At 55.3% G+C, this 24671-nt stretch overlaps 1 protein-coding gene across 1 annotated transcript in view; it reads left to right on the forward strand.

Annotated features, from left to right (window-relative positions):
* The first annotated feature begins 8122 nt into the window (after positions 1–8122).
* Positions 8123–24671, forward strand: part of LOC121274788 (integrin alpha-M-like) — a 97126-nt gene continuing 80577 nt past the window's right edge. The window contains exons 1-5 of the mRNA XM_041182138.1: positions 8123–8533; positions 16837–16951; positions 19796–19902; positions 21089–21156; positions 23482–23596. Coding sequence (XP_041038072.1) covers positions 8482–8533; positions 16837–16951; positions 19796–19902; positions 21089–21156; positions 23482–23596 — 457 coding nt within the window. The 5' untranslated portion in view covers positions 8123–8481. The remainder of the gene's footprint in view (positions 8534–16836; positions 16952–19795; positions 19903–21088; positions 21157–23481; positions 23597–24671) is intronic.

Genomic DNA, 24671 nt, shown 5'->3' on the forward strand with positions numbered 1-24671 from the left:
GAATCGGGGTCAGTCGAATTGGATGAATCAAAGGGACAGCCAGCACGGATGAGTTCAGGGAAGATCGTGCCTGACTAACTTGACTGAATTCGATGAGGAGGCAACAAGGAGGGCCGATGAGGGGAGAGTGGTAGATGTAATCTACCTGGACTTTAACAAGGGCTTTGACATGGCAGGCTGGTTGAAAAAGTCTAAGCCCAGGGAATCCGGGGCTGGCGATGCCCTCCAGCACCTGCAGTGCCCACCGGTCAGTGGGGGGCCACAAGCATCCCGGCGGGTACCGCGTGCTCCCTCTCCAGGGACACCCGAGCGTGCGCGTAGACACACAAGGTCAGGGCGGGCCCAGGAGCAGGCTTATGAGGAGGTCCTCCTCACTGCCCGGTGACTACCCCCTCCCCCCCTCCTCCCCCCCACCCCACCACTCAAAGGGCAGCGCTGAGGGACAATAAAAACTGAAGGGGGAGCCCTTTAACTACATAGGAATGGGCTACAACCTCACCCAACCCATGTACACGTGGAATATGGATCCCTACAGGCCTCGGAATGGGGGCCCATGAACAGCCTGAACCTTTAAGTGTCCGATAATGCTGCATTGCAATAGCCTCCGTGCCAAATCCCCAATGATTTAAAGAGGAACACGCCCGCCTAGAGCGCCCCCCACTGGGGAGCCTAGGCACCTCCGGACAGCAGGACAGAACACCACAGTGGGTCCAGGCGGCTGCTGACAGGGTGGGTGGGGGGTGGGGAAGGGGGGTGGGTGGGGGTGGTGGGGGTGAAGGGTGTATGTCCCTGATTCTCTCTGTCTCAGGGTGTGTGTGCATGCCTCTCTATCTCTTTCTCTTCCCTTTCACTCTCTGACTTTCACTGCTCACTACCTGTTGCGCTCCCTCTGTCCCTCTCCATCTCTCTATGTCTATCTCTAGCTCTCTCTCTGCCTCTCTCTCTCTCTCTCTCTCTCGCTCTCCCCTGTCTCTCTCTCTCTCTCTGTCTCTGTCTGTCCCTCTTGCTCTCTGGCTGTCTTAGCCTGTCTCTCTCTGTCTCTCTCTCTTTCTCTCTCTCCTTGTCTCTATATGTCTCTCGGTCTCCCTCTCTCCTTCACTCTTTCTCTGTCTCTCTCTTTCTCTTTCTCTCTTTTTCTCTGTTTCTGTCTCTCTCTCTCTCTCTGTCCCTCAGTGTATCTCACTCTGTCCCTCTGTCGATTCCTTTTTCTCTCTGTCTCTCTCTCTGTCTCTCTCTCTCCTTCACACTCTCTCTGCCTCTCTCTCTCCTTAATACATTCTCTGTCCTCTCTCTCTCTTCTTCACTGTCTCTCTGTCCCTCTATCTATCTGTCTCTCTCCTTCTTTCTCTCGATGTCTCTGTCTCTCTCTGTTTCTCTCTTTTCCTATCTCTCTTTCTCCTTCACCCTCTCTCTCTGTCTCTCTCTATCTATCTCTCTCTGTCTCTCTCTCTATCTATCTCTCTCTTTCTTTTTCTCTCTGTCCCTCTCTCTATCTACCTATCTCTCTCTCTCTGTCTGTCTCTCTCTCTATCTATCTCTCTTTCTCTCTCTATCTCTCTCTGTTTCTCTCTGTCCCTCTCTCTCTCTCCCCTTCTCACACTCTCTGTCCTTCTCTCTCTCTATCTCCCTCTCTCTGTCTCTCCCTCTCTCTCTATCTTTCTCCCTCTGTCTCTCTGTTGCTCTCTGTTTCTCTCTCTATTCCGCACTCTTCCCCTCTCTCCTTCACACTCCCTCTGTCCTTCTCTCTCTCTTTCTTACCCCTCGCCCTCTGTCCCTCTCTCTATCTATCTCTCTCTCCCTCTGTCTCTCTCTCTGTCTCTCTCTCTCTGTTTCTGTCTCTCTCTCTCTCCCTCGCTCTCTCTCGCTCTACCTCAATCTCTCTGTCTGTCTTTCTCTGTTTCTGTCTGTCTCTCTCTGTCTCTCTCTCTCCTTCACACTTTCTCTGCCTCTCTCTCTCCTTAATACATTCTCTGTCCTCTCTCTCTCTTCTTCACTGTCTCTCTGTCCCTCTATCTATCTGTCTCTCTCCTTCTTTCTCTCGATGTCTCTGTCTCTCTCTGTTTCTCTCTTTTCCTATCTCGCTTTCTCCTTCACCCTCTCTCTCTGTCTCTCTCTATCTATCTCTCTCTGTCTCTCTCTCTCTATCTATCTCTCTCTCTCTATCTCTTTCTTTTTCTCTCTGTCCCTCTCTCTATCTACCTATCTCTCTCTCTGTCTGTCTGTCTCTCTCTCTATCTATCTCTCTCTCCCTCTGTCTCTCTCTCTGTTTCTGTCTCTCTTTCTCTCTCTCTGTCTCTCTCCCTAACTTTTTCTCTCTGTGTCTCTCTCTCTGTTTCTCTCTCTGTCTCTCTCTCTCTGTCTCTCTCTCTGTCTCTCTCTCTGTCTCTCTCTCTCTGTCTCTGTCTCTCTGTCTCTCTCTCTGTCTCTCTCTCTCTGTTTCTCTGTCTCTCTGTCTCTGTCTCCCTGTTTCTCTCTCTGTCGCTTTCTCTCTCTCTCTCTCTCTTTGGCCCCAGCCCACTTCTAGCCTGTTAAGGACCAGGGATCGATGTCAGGGCAGCAAAACATTGACAAACTGCTCCTCCTTGGGTTGTAATTTATCCTATCGAACTGACTTTCTGCATTCTCAGACAGGAGTGCATGTCGGTACAGGAGAATGAGAGGGAGAGCCTTTCACTGTACAGCACAGTCTCAGACTAAGAAGAGCTGGTTGTACCACAAAACCAATCGTCCCTGCCTAGAAACTTGGTCAGATTGCACAGGGAGATTCCACAAGGCTGATAGCCCTGAAGGTCTGAGGGTATGACCAGGAAGGAGGGAGAGAGGGAGGGAGGGGGAGAGAGGGCGGAGAGAAGGAGAGAGAGAGAGAGACAGAGAGAGAGAGAGAGCGACAGGGAGACAGAGAGACAGAGACAGAGAGAGACTGAGGGGGAGGGAGAGAGAGAGAGAGAGAGAGAGACTGAGGGGGAGGGAGAGAGAGAGGGACAGAGAAGGAGGAGGGAGGGGAGAGTGGGAAGTAGTGAGTGAGAAAGAGCAGGACGCAGAGAAAGAGACAGGGAGAGGGAAAGAGTGGAACACAGAGAGAGGGAGAGAGAGTGGGAGGGAGAGTGGGAAGTAGTGAGTGAGAAAGAGCAGGACGGAGAGAAAGAGACAGAGGGAGAGGGAGAGAGTGGAACACAGAGAGAGGGAGAGAGAGTGGGAGGGAGAGTGGGAAGTAGTGAGTGAGAAAGAGCAGGACGGAGAGAAAGAGACAGAGGGAGAGGGAAAGAGTGGAACACAGAGAGAGGGAGAGAGAGTGGGAGGGAGAGTGGGAAGTAGTGAGTGAGAAAGAGCAGGACGGAGAGAAAGAGACAGAGGGAGAGGGAAAGAGTGGAACACAGAGAGAGGGAGAGAGAGTGGGAGGGAGAGTGGGAAGTAGTGAGTGAGAAAGAGCAGGACGGAGAGAAAGAGACAGAGGGAGAGGGAAAGAGTGGAACACAGAGAGAGGGAGAGAGAGTGGGAGGGAGAGTGGGAAGTAGTGAGTGAGAAAGAGCAGGACGGAGAGAAAGAGACAGAGGGAGAGGGAAAGAGTGGAACACAGAGAGAGGGAGAGAGAGTGGGAGGGAGAGTGGGAAGTAGTGAGTGAGAAAGAGCAGGACGGAGAGAAAGAGACAGAGGGAGAGGGAAAGAGTGGAACACAGAGAGAGGGAGAGAGAGTGGGAGGGAGAGTGGGAAGTAGGGAGAGAGAAAGAGAGGGAGAGAGAGGGAAAGTGTAGGAGGGAGAGAGACAGAGACGGGAAAGAGAAATGAAGAAAGGGAGGGAGGAAGAGAGAGTGGGAGAAAAACAGGAAGGAAGGATGGAGTGAGGGAGAGGGGGAGAAAGGGAGGGTGATAGAGAAGCAGTGAGAAAGAGAATGAGAGAGAGAGTGAGGGAATTGAGCAGGAAGGGGACAGGACTATGGGGAGAGAGCGGGATAGTGGGATCAGTTTGGTGTTGATACAGGGCTATGGGGAGAGAGTGGGATAGTGGGATTAGTTTGGGGATTGATACAGGGCTATGGGGAGAGAGCGGGGCAGTGGGATTAGTTTGGGATTGATACAGGGCTATGGGGAGTGAGCGGGGCAGTGGGATTAGTTTGGGATTGATACAGGGCTATGGGGAGAGAGTGAGTCAGTGGGATTAGTTTGGGGAGTGATACAGGGCTATGGGGAGAGAGTGGGGCAGTGGGATTAGTTTGGTAATTAATACAGGGCTATGGGGAGAGATCGGGACAGTGGGATTAGTTTGGGGATTGATACCGGGCTATGGGGAGAGAGCGGGGCAGTGGGATCAGTTTGGGGATTGATACAGGACTATGGGGAGAGAGCGAGTCAGTGGGATTAGTTTGGGGATTGATACAGGGCTATGGGGAGAGAGCGGGGCAGTGGGATGAGTTTGGGGATAGGTACAGGGCTATGGGGAGAGAGTGGGAGCGTGGGATGAGTTTGGGGATAGGTACAGCAGTGGGCCAGTCCAGACCCAGCAGCCGGTTTCTTTGTGACGAGATGCAGTGTGGAATTTCTCTGAGGGTTTCGACAGGGAAGGTTGCAGAGTATCAGACAAACGGTGCCTCCAGGCAGTTTGCAAAAGCGCTTGAGCTATTTCCATAGCGTGTGTGTGTGTGAATTTGCGGTGTCACTAATGAGTGAGTCAAGAGGTGTCAAGGCTGTGTTGCGATATCAAACAGGCAGTCACACAAACATTTCAACACCCCTCGACGGGAGAATAATTAACAGATATCCCAACAAGGTTGAAATCAAAGATTAACGGGTCCTGTACTGATTGATGTTAAAGACACAGGAGCACTTGTTCTGCATTCTCTAATGCCCCGCCAAACTAATCCCACATTCACAATCTCTCCCCCGTACAGCAAGCCCTTCAGTCACAAACCGCAAACACTTGACCGATTCGCACACCATGCAAGTTCACATCTGCCCGACGGCTGGCTGGTCTAAACCCTGCGCTTGTGAAATCAGCAACACAGCCTGAAGTGGACCCAGACTGAAGCACTGACAGGGACACCGGTACACGGATATCTCCCTGAGAGAGAGGGCACTGAGAGACACCAGTCAGTGTACAGATATCTCCCTGAGCGAGAGGGGACTGAGAGACACCAGTCAGTGTGCAGATATCTCCCTGAGAGAGAGAGAGTTACTGAGAGACACCAGTCAGTGTACAGATATCTCCCTGAGAGAGAGAGGACTGAGAGACACCAGTCAGTGTACAGATATCTCCCTGAGAGAGATGGGACTGAGAGACACCAGTCAGTGTACAGATATCTCCCTGAGAGAGAGGGACTGAGAGACACCAGTCAGTGTACAGATATCTCCCTGAGAGAGAGGGACTGAGAGACACCAGTCAGTGTACAGATATCTCCCTGAGAGAGAGAGGACTGAGAGACACCAGTCAGTGTACAGATATCTCCCTGAGAGAGAGGGACTGAGAGACACCAGTCAGTGTACAGATATCTCCCTGAGAGAGAGGGACTGAGAGACACCAGTCAGTGTACAGATATCTCCCTGAGAGAGAGAGGACTGAGAGACACCAGTCAGTGTACAGATATCTCCCTGAGAGAGAGGGACTGAGAGACACCAGTCAGTGTACAGATATCTCCCTGAGAGAGAGGGACTGAGAGACAACAGTCAGTGTACAGACATCTCCCTGAGAGAGAGAGGGGACTGAGAGACACCAGTCAGTGTACAGATATCTCCCTGAGAGAGAGAGAGTTACTGAGAGACACCAGTCAGTGTACAGATATCTCCCTGAGAGAGAGAGGGACTGAGAGACACCAGTCAGTGTACAGATATCTCCCTGAGAGAGAGGGACTGAGAGACACCAGTCAGTGTACAGATATCTCCCTGAGAGAGAGAGGGACTGAGAGACACCAGTCAGTGTACAGATATCTCCCTGAGAGAGAGGGGACTGAGAGACACCAGTCAGTGTACAGATATCTCCCTGAGAGAGAGGGGACTGAGAGACACCAGTCAGTGTACAGATATCTCCCTGAGAGAGAGAGAGAGGGACTGAGAGTGACTTATTCTCCGAATAGGTGCAAATTGTTGATCGTGTGAGTTGATAGGGTTATTCGGAAAGCTGAGGTGTTCTCTGAATTGGCTCAGAAAGGAACCGACTGCTAAGAAAAGGAAGTGAATACTGAGCCCTCTCTGAAACCCTGGTTAGGCCCCGGCTGATGGATAGTGGCCAAATCCGGGCTCCATACTTTGGGAAGGTTGTCCGGGCCCTCGGAGAGGGTGAGGAGGAGATTTCCCAGGCGATGAGGAGACTTCAGTTTGCGTGGCGAGACTGGGAGGAGGAGCTGGGACCGTTCCCACCCCACCCCGGAACGGAGAAGGTTAAGGGTAGAGGTTGAATCGAGGCGTTCCCAAACGGCAAGTGGGTTGGGATCGAGGGAACAGGGAGGAAACTGTCTCCAGTGGCAGGAGGGAGGGGAAACCAGAGGGACACGGATCGGAGGTCAGTGAGATAAAAGAGAATAGCGCAGTATCATAGACTCACAGAATGGTTACAGCACTTAAAGAGGCAATTCTGCCCTATCGTTCCTGTGCTAGCCCTCCACCAGTGCAACCCAGCTAGTCTCACTCTCCCGGCCTTCTTCCTGTTAACCCTGCCCATTCCCCCTTTCCCGATAACAATCCCATTCCCTTTCAAACCCCTCGATTGACCCTCCCTCCCCCACACTCTCAGGCAGCGCACTCCAGACCCTAACACCTCGATTGACCCTCCCTACCCCACACTCTCAGGCAGCGCGTTCCAGACCCTAACACCTCAATTGACCCTCCCTACCCCACACTCTCAGGCAGCGCGTTCCAGACCCTAACACCTCGATTGACCCTCCCCCACACTCTCAGGCAGCGTGTTCCAGATCCTAACCCCTCGCTGCGTGAAAAAGTTTCTCCTCGTGTCTCCGTCGCTCCTTTTACCCATCGCCTTCAATCCGTGTCCCTCTGCTTCTCCATCCTTCCCCCAATGGGAACAGTTTCTCCCGATCCACTCTGTCCCAGACCCCCTCGTGATTTTGAACACCTCGATCAAATCTCCTCTCGGCCTTCTCTTCTCCGAGGAGAACAGTCCCAACTTCTCCCATCGATCCACGAAACTGAAGTTCCTCATCCCTGGAACCGTTCCTGTGAATTTTCCCCGCGCTCACACTCTCTCTCTCCAATTCCCTCACATCCTTCCTAAAGTGTGGAGTCCAGAACGGGACACAATACTCCAGCTGAGACTGAACTAGTGTCTTATACAAGTTCAACCTACCCTCCTTGCTCTTGTACCCTACGCCCCTATTACTAAAGCCCAGGATACTGTCTGCTTTATTAACCGCTCTCTCAACCTGTCCTGCCCCCTTCAATGATTTATTCACATGTACCCCCCAGCCTCTCTGCTTTTGCTCCCCCTTTAGAATTGTCCCCTTGATTGTATATTGTCCCTCCACATTTTTTGGATCAAAATCACCTCACGCTTCTCCACGCTAAACTCTATCTGCTGCCTAAAACAAAAACAGAATTACCTGGAAAAACTCAGCAGGTCTGGCAGCATCGGCGGAGAAGAAAAGAGTTGACGTTTCGAGTCCTCATGACCCTTCGACAGAAGGGTCATGAGGACTCGAAACTTCAACTCTTTTCTTCTCCGCCGATGCTGCCAGACCTGCTGAGTTTTTCCAGGTAATTCTGTTTTTGTTTTGGATTTCCAGCATCCGCAGTTTTTTTGTTTTTATCTCTATCTGCTGCCTACCTGCCCACTCCTCCAGAGGTGCCAATGTCCTTTTGACATCCTGCACTGTGACTCCCCCACCCTCAATCGGAGCTGCCCCCACCACAGCCCCAACCACCCCCTCACCACCACCACCCCCTCCCCCCCACCCCCCCAACCCACCTCCTCACCCCCGCCTTTAGAATTGTACCCCTGACTTCATGCTGGTGGATTGCAGCCCTCAGTTTAAACTTGGAGGGCAGCTTCACCAAGTAGGCAGCAGGGCAAATCTCTCACGGGTCCAACCTCAGGGCTCTGGACTCCACCCAAGGGCCTTGGCCCTCAGCCAGGCTCAGCGAGGACGCCTCTCCAGCTTCCTGGTTGCGAAATGGGCCAGTGGGTTGGGTGACGAGAGTGAGGCTCGCCTCGGTAGCTTCACCCAGCCAGAAAAGGGAAGCAGACTTGGCCAGCACAAGAGAGGGGTTCCACTCGGTGCTGGTGTGAAGCTCGCTCTGACCCTGAGTCTGGGAGAGGAGGCCGAGAGACAGCAGGGGACCCACGGTGCTTGGAGTTGGACCCAGGGTGTCCCAAGGTTCAGCGCCCGTCGAGAACAAGGACAGCCGTCTCTCTCTCTTTTACCCCCCCCATCTCTTTCTCTCTCTCTTTCTCACTCTGTCTCTCCCGCTCTCTCGCTCCCGCTCTCTCCTCTCTCGCCCTCCGTCCCTCCCTCGCTCTTGCCTCCGGCCGGAAGGCGGATGCCTCGAACGATGGCCCACGCCCTGCCCGTCCTGCTGTGCCTGGGAGCAGGTGAGTCCGCGCGCAATCCCGGCCTTTGCCTGCCGCGCCTGGGGAGAGCCGGGGAGTTCGAAGCGGAGGGAGGTGAAAGGTTGCCCACGCCGCCCCAACGCCTCCCACCCGTGACGTTTTCCAAAGCCGGGCCCACCCCAGCCGCGTGGCCGCCCCAGAGCGAGCCGGAGGCAACGGGGCGCCGAGGTGGGGGGGGGGGGGAGGAGACCTGGTGCACAGCAGGATCCCAAAACAGGGAATGTGTTCAGCAGCCTCCGCACTGTCGGAGAGTCAGTACTGAGGGAGCGCCGCATTGTCGGAGAGTCAATATAGAGGGAGAGCCGCACTGTCGGAGGGTCAGTGCTGAGGGAGAGCCGCACTGTCGGAGGGTCAGTACTGAGGGAGCGCCGCATTGTCGGAGGGTCAATATAGAGGGAGAGCCGCACTGTCGGAGGGTCAGTACTGAGGGAGCGCCGCATTGTCGGAGGGTCAGTACTGAGGGAGAGCCGCACTATTGGAGGGTCAGTACTGAGGGAGCTCCGCACTATTGGAGGGTCAGTACTGAGGGAGAGCCGCACTGTCGGAGGGTCAGTACTGAGGGAGCGCCGCACTGTCGGAGGGTCAGTACTGAGGGAGAGCCGCACTGTCAGAGGGGTCAGTGCTGAGGGAGCGCCGCACTGTCGGAGGGTCAGTACTGAGGGAGCGCCGCATTGTCGGAGGGTCAATATAGAGGGAGAGCCGCACTGTCGGAGGGTCAGTACTGAGGGAGCGCCGCATTGTCGGAGGGTCAATATAGAGGGAGAGCCGCACTGTCGGAGGGTCAGTACTGAGGGAGAGCCGCACTGTCGGAGGGTCAGTACTGAGGGAGAGCCGCACTGTCGGAGGGTCAGTACTGAGGGAGAGCCGCACTGTCAGAGGGTCAGTACTGAGGGAGAGCCACACTGTCGGAGGGCCAGTTCTGAGGGAGCGCCGCACTGTCGGAGGGTCAGTACTGAGGAGTGCAGCACTGTTGGAGGGTCAGTGCTGAGGGATGGCCGCACTGTCGGAGGATCAGTACTGAGGGAGTGCTGCACTGTCGGAGGGTCAGTACTGAGGAGTGCAGCACTGTTGGAGGGTCAGTGCTGAGGGAGCACCGCACTGTCGGAGGGTCAGTACTGAGGGAGAGCCGCACTATCGGGATGGTGAGTACTGAGGGAGAGCCGCACTGTCGGAGGGTCAGTACTGAGGGAGAGCCGCACTGTCGGAGGGTCAGTACTGAGGGAGAGCCGCACTGTCGGAGGGCCAGTTCTGAGGGAGCGCCGCACTGTCGGAGAGTCAGTACTGAGGGAGCGCCGCACTGTCGGAGGGTCAGTACTGAGGGAGAGCCGCACTGTCAGAGGGTCAGTACTGAGGGAGAGCCGCACTGTCGGAGGGTCAGTACTGAGGGAGAGCCGCACTGTCGGAGGGCCAGTTCTGAGGGAGCGCCGCACTGTCGGAGGGTCAGTATTGAGGGAGAGCCGCACTGTCGGAGGGTGAGTGCTGAGGGAGAGCCGCACTGCCGGAGGGTCAGCGCTGAGGGAGCGCCGCACTGTCGGAGGGTCAGTAGTTAGGGAGCTCCGCACTGTCGGAGGGTCAGTACTGACGGAGAGCCGCACTGTCGGAGGGTCAGTACTGAGGAGTGCAGCACTGTTGGAGGGTCAGTGCTGAGGGAGCGCCGCACTGTCGGAGGGTCAGTACTGAGGGAGAGCCGCACTGTCGGAGGGTCAGTGCTGAGGGAGTGCCGGACTGTTGGAGGATCAGGATTCAGGGAGTGCCGCACTGTCAGAAGGTCAGTACTGAGGGCGTGCCGCACTGTCGGAGGGTCAGTGCTGAGGGAGAGCTGCACTGTCGGAGGGTCAGTGCTGAGGGAGAGCCGCACTGTCGGAGGGTCAGTACTGAGGGAGTGCTGCACTGTCAGAGGGTCAGTACTGAAGAGTGCAGCTCTGTTGGAGGGTCAGTGCTGAGGGAGCGCCGCATTGTCGGAGTGTCATTACTGAGGGAGGGTCAGTACTGAGGGAGCGCTGCACTGTCGGAGGGTCAGTGCTGAGGGAGAGCCGCACTGTCGGAGGGTGAGTGCTTTGGGAGAGCCGCACTGTCAGAGGGTCAGTACTGAGGGAGAGCCGCACTGTCGGAGGGTCAGTACTGAGGGAGAGCCGCACTGTCGGAGGGTCAGTACTGAGGGAGAGCCGCACTGTCGGATGGTCAGTACTGAGGGAGAGCCGCACTGTCGGAGGGTCTGTTCTGAGGGAGTGCCGCACTGTCGGAGGGTCAGTACTGAGGGAGCGCCGCACTGTCGGAGGGTCAGTACTGAGGGAGAGCCGCACTGTGGGAGGGTCAGTGCTGAGTGAGTGCCGCACTGTCGGAGGGTCAGTACGGAAGGAGAGCCGCACTGTCGGAGGGTCAGTACTGAGGGAGAGCCGCACTGTCGGAGGGTCAGCGCTGAGGGAGATCCGCACTGTCGGAGGGTGAGTGCTGAGGGAGCGCCGCACTGTCGGAGGGTCAGCGCTGAGGGAGAGCCGCACTGTCGGAGGGTCAGTACTGAGGGAGAGCCGCACTGTCGGAGGGTCAGTGCTGAGGGAGCGCCGCACTGTCGGAGGGTCAGTGCTGAGGGAGAGCCGCACTGTCGGAGGGTGAGTGCTGAGGGAGCGCCGCACTGTCGGAGGGTCAGCGCTGAGGGAGAGCTGCACTGTCGGAGGGTCATTACTGAGGGAGGGTCAGTACTGAGGGAGCGCCGCACTGTCGGAGGGTCAGTGCTGAGGGAGAGCCGCACTGTCGGAGGGTCAGCGCTGAGGGAGAGCCGCACTGTCGGAGGGTCATTACTGAGGGAGGGTCAGTACTGAGGGAGCGCTGCACTGTCGGAGGGTCAGTATTGAGGGAGAGCCGCACTGTCGGAGGGCCAGTTCTGAGGGAGAGCCGCAATGTTGGAGGGTCAGTACTGAGGGAGAGCCTCACTGTCGGAGGGTCAGTACGGAAGGAGAGCCGCACTGTCGGAGGGTCAGTACTGAGGGAGAGCCGCACTGTCAGAGGGTCAGCGCTGAGGGAGATCCGCACTGTCGGAGGGTGAGTGCTGAGGGAGCGCCGCACTGTCGGACGGTCAGCGCTGAGGGAGAGCCGCACTGTTGGAGGGTCATTACTGCGGGAGGGTCAGTACTGAGGGAGCGCCGCACTGTCGGAGGTTCAGTGCTGAGGGAGAGCCGCACTGTCGGAGGGTGAATGCTGAGGGAGAGCCGCACTGTGGGAGGGTCAGTACTGAGGGAGCGCTGCACTGTCAGAGGGTCAGTACTGAGGGAGCGCTGCACTGTCGGAGGGTCAGCACTGAGGGAGAGCCGCACTGTCGGAGGGTCAGCACTGAGGGAGTGCCGCACTGTCGGAGGGTGAGTGCTGAGGGAGAGCTGCACTATCGGAGGGTGAGTGCTGAGGGAGAGACGCACCTGAACTGCTGGGGGTTTCTCACTCTCGTTCTGGTGCTGTTATTGCTGAAGTTGCCAGTCCGGCTCGTTTGGCAGGTGGCTGATTGTGGGATCTTGCTGTGCGCGGCTGGAGATCGCCATGCTGACCTTCCAGCAGTGATGAGGCTGCACAATGCATCCTATTGACCATGTGAGGTCCATTGACGAAACATGGGTTGTGAAAGCAGCTGTAGGAATGTAAACCACAAGACCAGCTGTTTCCAAACCATCACTGCCATTGTTCTCAGCACTGTGGCACCAGCGGAAGTGTCTTGCGATGGGGAAGTGGTTGCAATGCAGGGGCAAGAGAGAGGGAGGGAGAGAGGGACGGGGAAGGAGAAGGGGCAGGGAGAGGGGGAGGGAGAGAGAGAGAGAGTGAGAGTGAGAGAGGGAGGGAGAGAGAGAGAGAGTGAGTGAGAGTGAGAGAGAGAGGGAGAGTGAGAGACAGACAGAGTGAGTGAGCGTGAGAGAGGGAGGGAGAGAGAGAGGGAGAGTGAGAGAGAGTGAGAGAGGGAGGGAAAGAGAGAGACGGAGGGAGAGAGAGAGTGAGTGAGAGTGAGAGAGGGAGGGAGAGAGAGTGAGAGAGGGAGGGAGAGAGAGTGAGTGAGAGTGAGAGAGGGAGAGAGAGAGAGAGAGAGAGAGGGAGAATGAGAGAGGGAGGGAGAGAGAGAGTGAGTGTGAGTGAGAGAGGGAGGGAGAGAGAGAGAGGGAGAGTGAGAGACAGAGAGAGTGAGTGAGAGTGAGAGTGAGAGAGGGAGGAAGTGAGAGTGAGGGAGGGAGAGAGACAGTGAGGGAGAGTGAGAGAGGGAGGGAGAGAGAGAGTGAGGGAGAGAGGGAGGACGTGTGGAAGACAGGGAAGAACTGGCAGGTTTTGTGAGGGCACTGGTGAGGAATAGCCCGAGGCTCACGTGTCACCAAGAGATCAAGCGTCAGACGTGGGCGAGAGGGTGGGGGAGGGGGATTCGGTTCGGGGGAGGGAGATTCGGTTCGGGGGGGAGTGGGATTCAGTTCGGGGGAGGGGGATTCGGTTCGGGGGGGGATTCGGTTTGGGGGGAGATTCGGTTCGGGGGGAGGGGGATTCGGTTCAGGAGGGGATTCGGTTCGGGGGGGATTCGGTTCAGGGGGGAGGGGGATTCGGTTTGGGGGTTGATTCATTTTGGGGGGAGGGGGATTCGGTTCGTGGGGGAGGGGGATTCGGTTCAGGGGAGAGGATTCAGTTCAGGGGGGAGGATTCAGTTCAGGGGGACGATTCAGTTCGGGGGAGGGGGATTCGGTTCAGGGGGAGGGGGATTCGGTTCAGGGGGAGAGGGATTCGGTTCGGGGGGGATTCGGTTCGGGGGGGGATTCGGTTCAGGGGGAGGGGGATTCGGTTCGGGGGGATTCGGTTCGGGGGGGATTCGGTTCAGGGGACGGGGATTCAGTTCAGGAGGGAATTCGGTTCGGGGGGGGGCGGGATTCAGTTCGGGGGGGGGTGGGATTCGGTTCAGGGGGAGGGGGATTCGGTTCGGGGGAGGGGGATTCGGTTCAGGGGGAGGGGGATTCAGTTCAGGGGGGCGATTCGGTTCAGGGGGAGGGGGATTCGGTTCAGGGGGAGGGGGATTTGTTTCAGGGGGACGGGGATTCAGTTCAGGGGGGCGATTCGGTTCAGGGGGAGGGGGATTCGGTTCGGGGGGATTCGGTTCGGGGGGGATTCGGTTCAGGGGACGGGGATTCAGTTCAGGAGGGAATTCGGTTCGGGGGGGGGCGGGATTCAGTTCGGGGGAGGGGGATTCGGTTCAGGGGGAGGGGGATTCGGTTCGGGGGGGGATTCAGTTCGGGGGGGGGTGGATTCGGTTCAGGGGGAGGGGGATTCGGTTCAGGGGGAGGGGGATTCGGTTCGGGGGAGGGTGTTTCGGTGCGGGGGAGGGGGATTTGGTTCAGGGGGAGGGGGATTCGGTTCGGGGGCAGGATTCGGCTCAGGGGGAGGGGTATTCGGATCGGGGGCAGGGGCATTTGGTTCAACGGGAGGGGGATTCGGTTCAGCGGGAGGGGCATTCGGTTCGGCGGGGGGGGGATTTTGTTCAGGGGCAATTCCGGCTGCTTTGAAAAGTGCAACAAACGGGGGAAATAAAAACCCAAACCCACCCCCTCATCCCTCAGCACTGACCCTCCAATAGTGCGGCTCTCCCTCAGCACTGACTCTCCAATAGTGCGGCTCTCCCTCAGCACTGACCCTCTGACAGTGCGGCTCTCCCTCAGTACTGACCCTCCGACAGTGCGGTTCTCCCTCAGTACTGACCCTCCGACAGTGCGGATCTCCCTCAGTACTGACCCTCCGACAGTGCGGATCTCCCTCAGCACTGACCCTCCAACAGTGCAGCTCTCCCTCAGTACTGACTCTCCAATAGTGCGGCTCTCCCTCAGCACTGACCCTCTGACAGTGCAGCTCTCCCTCAGTACTGACCCTCCGACAGTGCAGCTCTCCCTCAGTACTGACCCTCCGACAGTGCAGCTCTCCCTCAGTACTGACCCTCCAATAGTGCGGAGCTCCCTCAGTACTGACCCTCCGACAGTGCAGCTCTCCCTCAGTACTGACCCTCCAATAGTGCGGCGCTCCCTCAGCGCTGACCCTCCGACTGCGGCACTCTCTCAGCACTGACCCTCCGACAGTGTGGCGCTCCCTCAGTACTGACCCTCCGACAGTGCGGCTCTCCCTCAGTACTGACCCTCTGACAGTGCAGCGCTCCCTCAGTACTGACCCTCCGACAGTGCGGCTCTCCCTCAGTACTGACCCTCCGACAGTGCGGCTCTCCCTCAGCACTGACCCTCCGATAGTGAGGCTCTCCCTCAGCACTGACCCTCCAACAGTGTGGCACTCCCTCAGCACTGACCCTCCGACAGTGCGGCTCTCCCTCAGCACTGACCCTCCGGCAGGTTCGAGAGGGGCTGAATGGCCTTCTTCTGTCCCTGTGTAACAGGCTCTTTGTATATGCCTGCATCTGTGTGTGTCTCTCTGTATATGCCTGTGCCTGTGTGTGTGTCTTTCTGTATATGCCTGTATCTGTGTGTGTCTCTCTGTATATGCCTGTATCGGTGTGTGTGTCTCTGTATATGCCTGTATCTGTGTGTGTCTCTCTCTGTATATGCCTGTGTCTGTGTTTGTCTCTCTGTATACGCCTGTGGTTGTGTGTGTGTCTTTCAGTATATGTCTGTATCTGTGTGTCTGTCTTTCTCTCTGTATATGCCTGTATCTGTATGTGTCATTCTGCATATCCCTGTATCTGTGATTGTCTCTCTGTATATGTCTGCATCTGTATTTGTCTCTCTCTATATGCCCGTATCTGTGTGTGTGTGTGTGTGTCTCTCTCTCTGTATATGCCTGTTTCTGAGTGTGTGTGTGTTTCTCTCTCTGTAAATGCCTGTTTCTGTGTGTGTCTCTCTCTCTTTATATGCCTGTACCTGTCTCTCTCTCTCTCTATATCCTATATGTGTGTGTGTCTCTCTCTGTGTGTATATGCCTATATCTGTGCGTGTGTCTCTCTCTCTCTGTATACGCCTGTATCTGTGTGTATCGCTCTGCATATGCCTGTATCTGTGCGTGTGTGTGTGTCTCTCTCTGTGTATATGCCTGTATCTGTGTCTCTCACTCTGTATATGCCTGTATTACTGTGTGTGTCTCTCTCTCTGTCAATGCCTGTATCTGTGTATGTCACTCAAAATATGGCTGTGTCGTTTTTTTTATTCATTCACAGGATGTGGGCTTCGCTGGCCGGGCCAGCATTTATTGTCCAACCTTAGTTGTTCTTGAGAAGTTGGTGGTGAGTAGCTTGCTAGAACAATTTTTAAGAGTCAGCCACATTGCTGTGGGCCTGGTGTCAGAGTTACTCCCCTAAGGGACACTGGTGAACCAGGTGGGTTTTTACAACAATCAGCAAAGGTTTCACAGTCATCGTCAGGCTTTTAACTCCAGATTTTTTTGAATTCAAATTCCACCATCGGCCGTGGTGGGGTTCGAACCCGGGTCCCCAGATCATGACCCCTGTGTCTGTGGATTACTAGTCCAGCAGCAATACCACAACACATTCGCCTCCCCTATATATGCCTGTATCTGTGCTTGGCTCTGCACACTCCTGTATCTGTGTGTGTCCCTGTATTTCCCTACGTCTATGTGTGTGCCTCTCTGTACATGCCTGTACCTGTGTTTGCCTCTCTGTATATTCCTGTGCCTATTGTGTGTGTCTCTGTATATTCCTGCATTTGTGTGTGCTTCTCTGTATATTCCTGTGCCTATATGTGTGTGTCTCTGTATGTTCCTGTATCTGTGTGTGTCTCTCTGCATATGCCTGTGTCTCTCTGTATATGCCTGTATCTATGTGTGTCTCTCTGTATTTCCCTATGTCTATGTGTGTGCCTCTCTGTATATGCCTGTACCTGAGTGTGCCTCTCTGTATATTCCTGTATCTGTGTGTGTCTCTGTATTTCCCTATGTCTATGTGTGTGCCTCTCTGTATATGCCTGTACCTGAGTGTGCCTCTCTGTATATTCCTGTATCTGTGTGTGTCTCTGTATTTCCCTATGTCTATGTGTGTGCCTCTCTGTTTATGTCTGTATGTGTGTGTGTCTTTCTGCATGTGCCTGTATCTGTGTGTGTGTCTTTCTGCATGTGCCTGTATCTGTGTGTGTCTCTCTCTTTGTATGCCTGTATCTGTGTTTGTCTGTATATGCCTGTTTTCTGTGTGTCTCTCTGTATATGCCTGCAGATGTATGTGTGTGTGTGTGTGTGTGTGTGTGTGTGTGTGTGTGTGTGTGTGTGTGTGGGTTTGTTTGTCTGTATCTATCAGGTACTCATTAACTAGCTTCCTCTCACTCTCTCCCCAGCACTCTGGCCTGTTTATAGTTTTAACCTGGAAACGACCAATCCGAAATCCTTCAGTCAGAGTGTGCAATCACAATTCGGCTACAGAGTAACTCAGTTCAAAGGTAGCTTCAACAGGTAGGTGCTGATGGCAGTTATCCCATTGACCTCGGACCATCCTCTCTCACTATCTCAATGTCCATCAGACTCTCCTCTCTCTCTAACTCAATGTCCCTCGGACCCTCCTCTCTCACTCACTCAATGTCCCTCAGACCCTACCCCCTCACTCACTCAATGACCCTCATACCCTCCTCTCTCACTCACTCAATGTCCCTCAGACTCTCCTCTCTCCCCCAATGACCCCAGACTCTCCTCTCTCACTCACTCAATGTCCCCCAGACTCTCCTCTCTCACTCACTCAATGTCCCTCAGACCCTCCCCCTCACTCATTCAATGAACCTCGGACCCTCTCTCACTCACTCAATGTGCCTCGAACCCTCCTCTCTCACTCACTCAATGACCAAAGACCCTCCTCTCTCATTCACTCAATGTCCCTCAGACCCTCTCCTCTCTCACTCAATGACCCCAGACCCTCCTCTCTCACTCATTCATTGACCGTCAGACCCTCCTCTCTCACTCACTCAATGTGCCTCGGACCCTCCTCTCTCACGCACTCAATGTCCCTCAGACCCTTCTCTCTCACTCATTCAATGTGCCTTGGACCCTCCTCTCTCACTCACTTGATGACCCCAGACCCTCCACTCTCACTCACTCAATGTCCCTCAGACCCTTTTCTCTCTCACTCAATGACCCCAAACCTACTCTCTCACTCAATGTCCCTCAGACCCTCATATCTCACTCACTGACCCTCGGACCCTCCTCTCTCACTCATTCAATGTACCTCAGACACTCCTCTCTCACTCACTCAATGTCCCTTGGACTCTCCTCTCTCACGCACTCAATGTCCCTCAGACCTTCCTCTCTCGCGCACTCAATGGCCCCAGATCCTCCCCTCTCACTCACTCAATGTCCCTCAGACCCTCCTCTCTCACTCGGTCAATGTCCCTTGGACTCTCCCTCTCTCACTCACTCAATGTCCCTTGGGACACTCCTCTCTCACTCAATGTCCCTCGGGACACTCCTCTCTCACTCAATGTCCCTCAGGACACTCCTCTCTAACTCAATGTCCCTCAGGACACTCCTCTCTCACTCAATGTCCCTCGGGACACTCCTCTCTCACTCAATGTCCCTCAGGACACTCCTCTCTCACTCAATGTCCCTTGGGACACTCCTCTCTCACTCAATGTCCCTCAGGACACTCCTCTCTAACTCAATGTCCCTCGGGACACTCTTCCCTCACTCAATGTCCCTCGGGACACTCCTCTCTCACTCAATGTCCCTCAGGACACTCCTCTCTCACTCAATGTCCCTCAGGATACTCCTCTCTCACTCAATGTCCCTTGGACTCACCCCACCCCCACCCCACAACACCCTCATTTTGATCTATGTGGAGAGCAATAAGTGGTAAGGCGGCCAAGACTTCACTCTTATAGACCTATTACTCTAATAATCGGATGAAGAAATCAATCTGGCTAAAGTAAGAGAGACCAGGCAAGTGATGCTTCAATTTAAAACCTAAATTTCACTTTACGGAGTGAATGCAGCCGAGTTAGGCTGTGCAAAACTACAAGCCTTCCCTCCCACTACCCCACGCCCTGCCCCGCAGATATGGACGTAAGCTCGGCGACCAGAACCCACGAGGCCGACTCCGAATCTCTTCCATCAGCAGACTTACCGCAGCCATCATTCACGCACCCTCAGCAAAGCACGCCCTTCCAGGACATCCCTGCTCACCTCCCCCCTTTTCGGTTCCGCTTTCCCAGCTCCCCACGACTTCCCACCTCTGCCATGTGCGTTCCTGATTCATCACCCCCCCCGACCCCCCCCGCCCCTTGCCCCTCACCCAACCCCCGCTAAAGATGCGGAGGGGGGAAGGTGAAGTAACCGGCTATCTCAGTTGGGCTTCTACTTGCCCTTTGCCCTTCCCCGGTCCTCATCTCCATGCAAACCTAGCTCACTCCTCGGAAATGAGGTGGTTGCCAGGAATTCACAAACCCCCCCTCCACCCCCACCCAACCTCCCATTTCCAACCATGCACCATGTTTCACGCTGGATTCAAAGGTACCTTGCCCAGATACAAGCTCTCTGTGGGGTGCTACGCTTGTTACACACGAGCAAGGTCCTCAGAGCTTTCTCGTTCCCTCTCGGATCGTCCTCTCACTCAACGTCCCTCGAACCCTCCTCTCAAACAACGTCCCTCGGATCCCCCCATCTTTCACTCAGTCTCTGTCTCGGACTGTCCTCTGGCTCAATGTCACGCTCCCCCTCCTCTTGCCCTCAAACCCACCCCAACAACACCCCCACCCACCCCGACCAAGCCCTCATCTTCCCTCTGGACCCCTCTTACCGTCGTCTCAATGTCCGTCAAGAGGGAAGGCATGGCTCGGAGCCTGGTCATCCCTCAGAGCAAGGAAAGTGAAGGGGGAGATGGAATCGAGGGGTTCGGGATCAGGAAGGGCTTCGGATCGAGGGAGAGGGCAGTGGTGGGAGGGTGGGGAAACCAGAGGGATGCAGATCGAAGGCCATTGGGGAAAACAAGCAGGGTTGGAGAGGAGGGAGTGGGGGGTCGTGGGGGGGTGGGAGGTGGTGGAAGGGGGAAATATTTCTTTGACGCAGCGAGCTGTTGTGGGCTGGGAGGCGTTGATGGGAAGGGGCGGGGAAGCGCAAAACGGGGGAACGGATGAAGAGTTGAAGGGGGTCAATCCACAGGGCGATGGGCGAATGAGCTGGGCGGAGGGGAGCGGGATCGATTGGACAGCAAGACGCAAGAGCCAGCATGGGGGGGGTGCGAGGGGCAGAATGGTCACATTGCTAAGCTACAATAGCCAAGGACTTAGCTATGAATATCTTCCCGTGACACAGCTTGCTGGTGAGCGCACCGACGAAGACAGACAGCCAACAGAATCAGACTGGCGCTCTCTATCACTGCAAATACAATGAACAGCGATGCCAGAGCATTAACATGCCAGGTAAGAGGATTCACTGCATTACTGGTCAACAATACCCCAGCATTCTCAGACAGTCAGTACTGAGGGAGCACCGCACTGTCGGAGGGTCAGTGCTGAGGGAGAGCCGCACTGTCAGAGGGTCAGTACTGAGGGAGTGTCGCACTGTCAGAGGGTCAGTGCTGAGGGAGAGCCGCACTGTCAGAGGGTCAGTACTGAGGGAGTGTCGCACTGTCAGAGGGTCAGTGCTGAGGGAGAACCGCACTGTTGGAGGGTCAGTACTGAGGGAGTGCCGCACTGTCGGAGGGTCAGTGCTGAGGGAGAGCCGCACTGTCAGAGGGTCAGTACTGAGGGAGTGTCGCACTGTCAGAGGGTCAGTGCTGAGGGAGAACCGTACTGTTGGAGGGTCAGTACTGAGGGAGTGCCGCACTGTCAGAGGGTCAGTACTGAGGGAGAGCTGCACTGTCGGAGGGTCAGTACTGAGGGAGAGCTGCACTGTCGGAGGGTCAGTGCTGAGGGAGAGCCGCACTGTTGGAGGGTCAGTACTGAGGGAGCGCCGCACTGTCAGAGGGTCAGTTCTGAGGGAGAGCTGCACTGTCGGAGGGTCAGTGCTGAGGGAGAGCCGCACTGTTGGAGGGTCAGTACTGAGGGAGCGCCGCACTGTCAGAGGGTCAGTTCTGAGGGAGTGCCGCACTGTCGGAGGGTCAGTGCTGAAGGAGAGCCGCACTGTCGGAGGGTCAGTACTGAGGGAGAGCCGCACTGTCGGAGGGTCAGTTCTGAGGGAGAGCCGCATGGTCGGAGGGTCAGTACTGAGGGAGAGCCACACTGTCGGAGGGTCAGTGCTGAAGGAGCGCCGCACTGTCGGAGGGTCAGGACTGAGGGAGCACCGCACTGTCGGAGGGTCAATGCTGAGGGACAGCTGCACTGTCGGAGGGTCAGTACTGAAGGAGCGCCGCATTGTCGGTGGGTCAGTACTGAGGGAGCACCGCACTGTCGGAGGGTCAGTACTGAGGGAGCGCCGCATTGTCGGTGGGTCAGTACTGAGGGAGCACCGCACTGTCGGAGGGTCAGTGCTGAGGGAGAGCCGCACTGTCGGAGGGTCAGTACTAAGATACCAGAATGAGAGAGTCATGTAATTTCATGTGCTCTGCATCGCTCTTATTCATCAGGACAGCAATATTTTAACAAACAGTAAATTTTATCCTTCCAGTTATAAATGGAGAAAAGAATCTGGGACTCTCATTAGCAACTGACAAGACAAAAGAACGGAACGTTCTTGTAAGTATCTGCACTGTTCCCATCAAACACTCCCAGGACAGGTACAGCAGGGGGTTAGATACAGAGTAAAGCTCCCTCTACATTGTCCCCATCAAACACTCCCAGGACAGGTACAGCACGGGGTTAGATATAGAGTAAATCTCCCTCTACACTGTCCCCATCAAACACTCCCAGGACAGGTACAGCACGGGGTTAGATACAGAGTAAATCTCCCTCTACACTGTCCACATCAAACACTCCCAGGACAGGTACAGCATGGGGTTAGATACAGAGTAAATCTCCCTCTACACTGTCCCCATCAAACACTCCCAGGACAGGTACAGCACGGGGTTAGATACAGAGTAATGCTCCCTCTACACTGTCCCCATTAAACACTCCCAGGACAGGTACAGCACGGGGTTAGGTACAGAGTAAATCTCCCTCTACACTGTCCCCATCAAACTTTCCCATGAGAGGTACAGCACGGGGTTAGGTACAGAGTAAAGCTCCTCCAACACTGTCCCGATCAAACACTCCCAGGACAGTTACAGCACGGGATAAGATTCAGAGTAAAGCTTCCTCTACACTGTCCCTATCAAACACTCCCAGGACAGGTACAGCACGGGGTTAGATACAGAGTAAAGCTCCCTCTACACCGTCCCCAGCAGACACTCCCAGGACAGGTACAGCACGGGGTTAGATACAGAGTAAATCTCCCTTTACACCGTCCCCATCAAACACTCCCAGGGCAGGTACAGCACGGGGTGAGATACAGAGAAAAGCTCTCTCTACACTGGCCCCATTAAACACTCCCAGGACAGGTACAGCACGGGGTTAGATACAGAGTAAATCTCCCTCTACACTGTCCCCATCAAACACTCCCAGGATATGTACAGCACGGGGTAAGATACAGAGTAAAACACTCTCTACACCGTCCCCATCAAACACTCCCAGGACAGGTACAGCACAGGGATAGATACAGAGTAAACTCCCTCTGCACTCTCCCCATCAAACACCCCCAGGGCAGGTAAAGCACGGGGTTAGATACAGAGTAAATCTCCCTCTACACTGTCCCCATCAAACACTCCCAGGACAGGTACAGCACGGGGTTAGATACAGAGTAAATCTCCTTCTACACTTTCCCCATCAAACACTCCCGGGATATGTACAGAACAGTTTTATATAGAGAGTAAAATCCCCTCTACACTGTCCCCATCAAACACTCCCAGGACAGGTACAGCACGGGTTTAGATACAAATGAAATCTCCCTCTACACTCTCCCCCTCAAACAGTCACAGGAAAGGTACAGCGTGGTGTTAGATATAGAGTAAATCTCCTTCTACACTTTCCCCATCAAACACTCCCGGGATATGTACAGAACAGTTTTATATAGAGAGTAAAATCCCCTCTACACTGTCCCCATCAAACACTCCCAGGACAAGTACAGCACGGGGGTTAGATACAGAGTAAATCTCCCTCTACACTTTCCCCATCAAACACGCCCAGGACAGGTACAGCACGGGGTTACGTACAGAGTAAATCTCCCTCTACACTGTCCCAATCAAACATTCCCAGGACAGGTACAGCACAGGGTAAGATACAGAGTAAATCTCCCTCTACACTGGCCCCATCAAACACTCCCAGAACAGGTACAGCACGTGGTTAGATACAGATTAAAACTCCCTCTACACTGTCCCCAACAAACACTCCCAGGACAGGTACAGCACGGGGGTTAGATACAGAGTAAAGCTCTCTCTACACTCTCCCCATCAAACACTCCCAGGACAGGTACAGCACGAGGTTAGGTTTAGAGTAAAGCTCCTCCTACACTGTCCACATCAAACATTCCCTGGGCAGGTACAGCACGGGGTTAGATACAGAGTAAAGCTCCCTCTACACTGTCCCCATCAAACACTCCCAGGACAGGTACAGCACGGGGTTAGATACAGAGTAAATCTACCCCTACACCGTCCCCATCAAACACTCCCAGGACAGGTAAAGCACGGGGTTAGATACAGAGTAAATCTCCCTCTGCACTGTCGCCATCAAACACATCCAGGACAGGTTCAGCATGGGGTTAGATACAGAGTAAATCTCCCTCTAAACTGTCCCCATCAAACACTCCCAGGACAGGTACAGCACGGGTTTTGTTACAGAGTAAATCTCCCTCTACACTGTCCCCATCAAAGACTCTCAGGACATGTACAGCACGGGGTTAGATACAGAGTAAAGCACCCTCTACACCGTCCCCATCAAACACTCCCAGGACAGGTACAGCCCGGGGTTAGATACAGAGCTGTTTCACGCTGTGTGTAAATCCTGCTCTAACCCTCTTTTGTCCTTCAGGCCTGTGTTCCTCGTTTCTCTTATGAATGTTTTACCAACACCTACATCAATGGCTACTGCAACATCCTGTCCAACTCCTTGGTCCAAACAGGGCGCGTTCCCAGCAAGGTTCCAGGTAAATCTTACCTCCCCCCCAACCCTTACGCTTTTCCCCCCAGCCCCGGCAGGGAAGTCGTCCGGAGACGCTCGGGGCAGGTTTCAGCTCCCCTCCGCACGCTGTCGAAATTGCTTGCCCTCAGAGTGGGAGGAGGAGGAGGTGGAGGTTGATGTGGCCATTCTGCCCATCCAGTACCATCAGGGCTGGCCTTCTTCCCAACCTTCCCCCTCTGCCGCCCGTTCCCCGCCAGACCACAGACCTATCGGGCCCAGTCTTGACTACCCTCAACGGCGGAGTGTCTGCAACCTTTTAAGGGGGGCAGCAGGGCGGAGGTGGGGTGGGGGGGGTGCGCGGGGAGGGGTGAGAAATCCTATGATTCGCCACCATTCGGAAGGAGGTTGCCTGCACTGCCCTCCAGCTAGGTGGGGCCGCTCTCTGCCGGCTCTATCCTTATCTGTCTAATCGTAGCCGGAGAATCGCTTCTCTCGTTCCTCTCACCAGCCCCCACCCCCCACAACTGGACCCGCTCTCTCCTTGACCTCCCCTCCTCCCCGCCAATCAACCTGCCGACCGTCCGGGAGGCAGAGCGTTAGTTTTCTCACCTGCTCTGGCGACTGGCCACTCTGCCTTGCCGCCCGCCTCTCTTCCTCTCCCCCCGCCAGTGTCCCCACGGTCTCCAAATTAGCCGCCAATCGCTTCCATGTCCCATTTGTGCCCTCGTCATGGCTGGCTTGCCCAGGTTGCCTCACTCAATCCTGCAACTGGACGCACTGGGTGCCATTTCTACGTGGAATTACCTTCTGTGACCCTTGCCCTCCACATCCGCCCCCCCCCCCCCCCCCCTCCAATCCTGAAGCAGGCAAATCCAACTACACTCCTCATCGCCCCCAGTGTGCAAGCCTCCGGGTCGCCAAATATTTGCCACTCAACTTACACCTGAGCCTCTTTACTCTGAATATCGAGCGTGTGTTCTCACCACCCCCCACCTCACGCCGACCCCCCCCCCCCCCCACCCCCCACTGTTTTCCGATGATCGAGGCATTTTCCCATCGGCCATAAGCTTCAGATCCAGGGGGCTTGGGCGAGAGGTGGC

This window comes from Carcharodon carcharias (assembly GCF_017639515.1).
Source record: "Carcharodon carcharias isolate sCarCar2 chromosome 38 unlocalized genomic scaffold, sCarCar2.pri SUPER_38_unloc_2, whole genome shotgun sequence".
In the NCBI taxonomy this organism is placed as follows: domain Eukaryota; kingdom Metazoa; phylum Chordata; class Chondrichthyes; order Lamniformes; family Lamnidae; genus Carcharodon; species Carcharodon carcharias.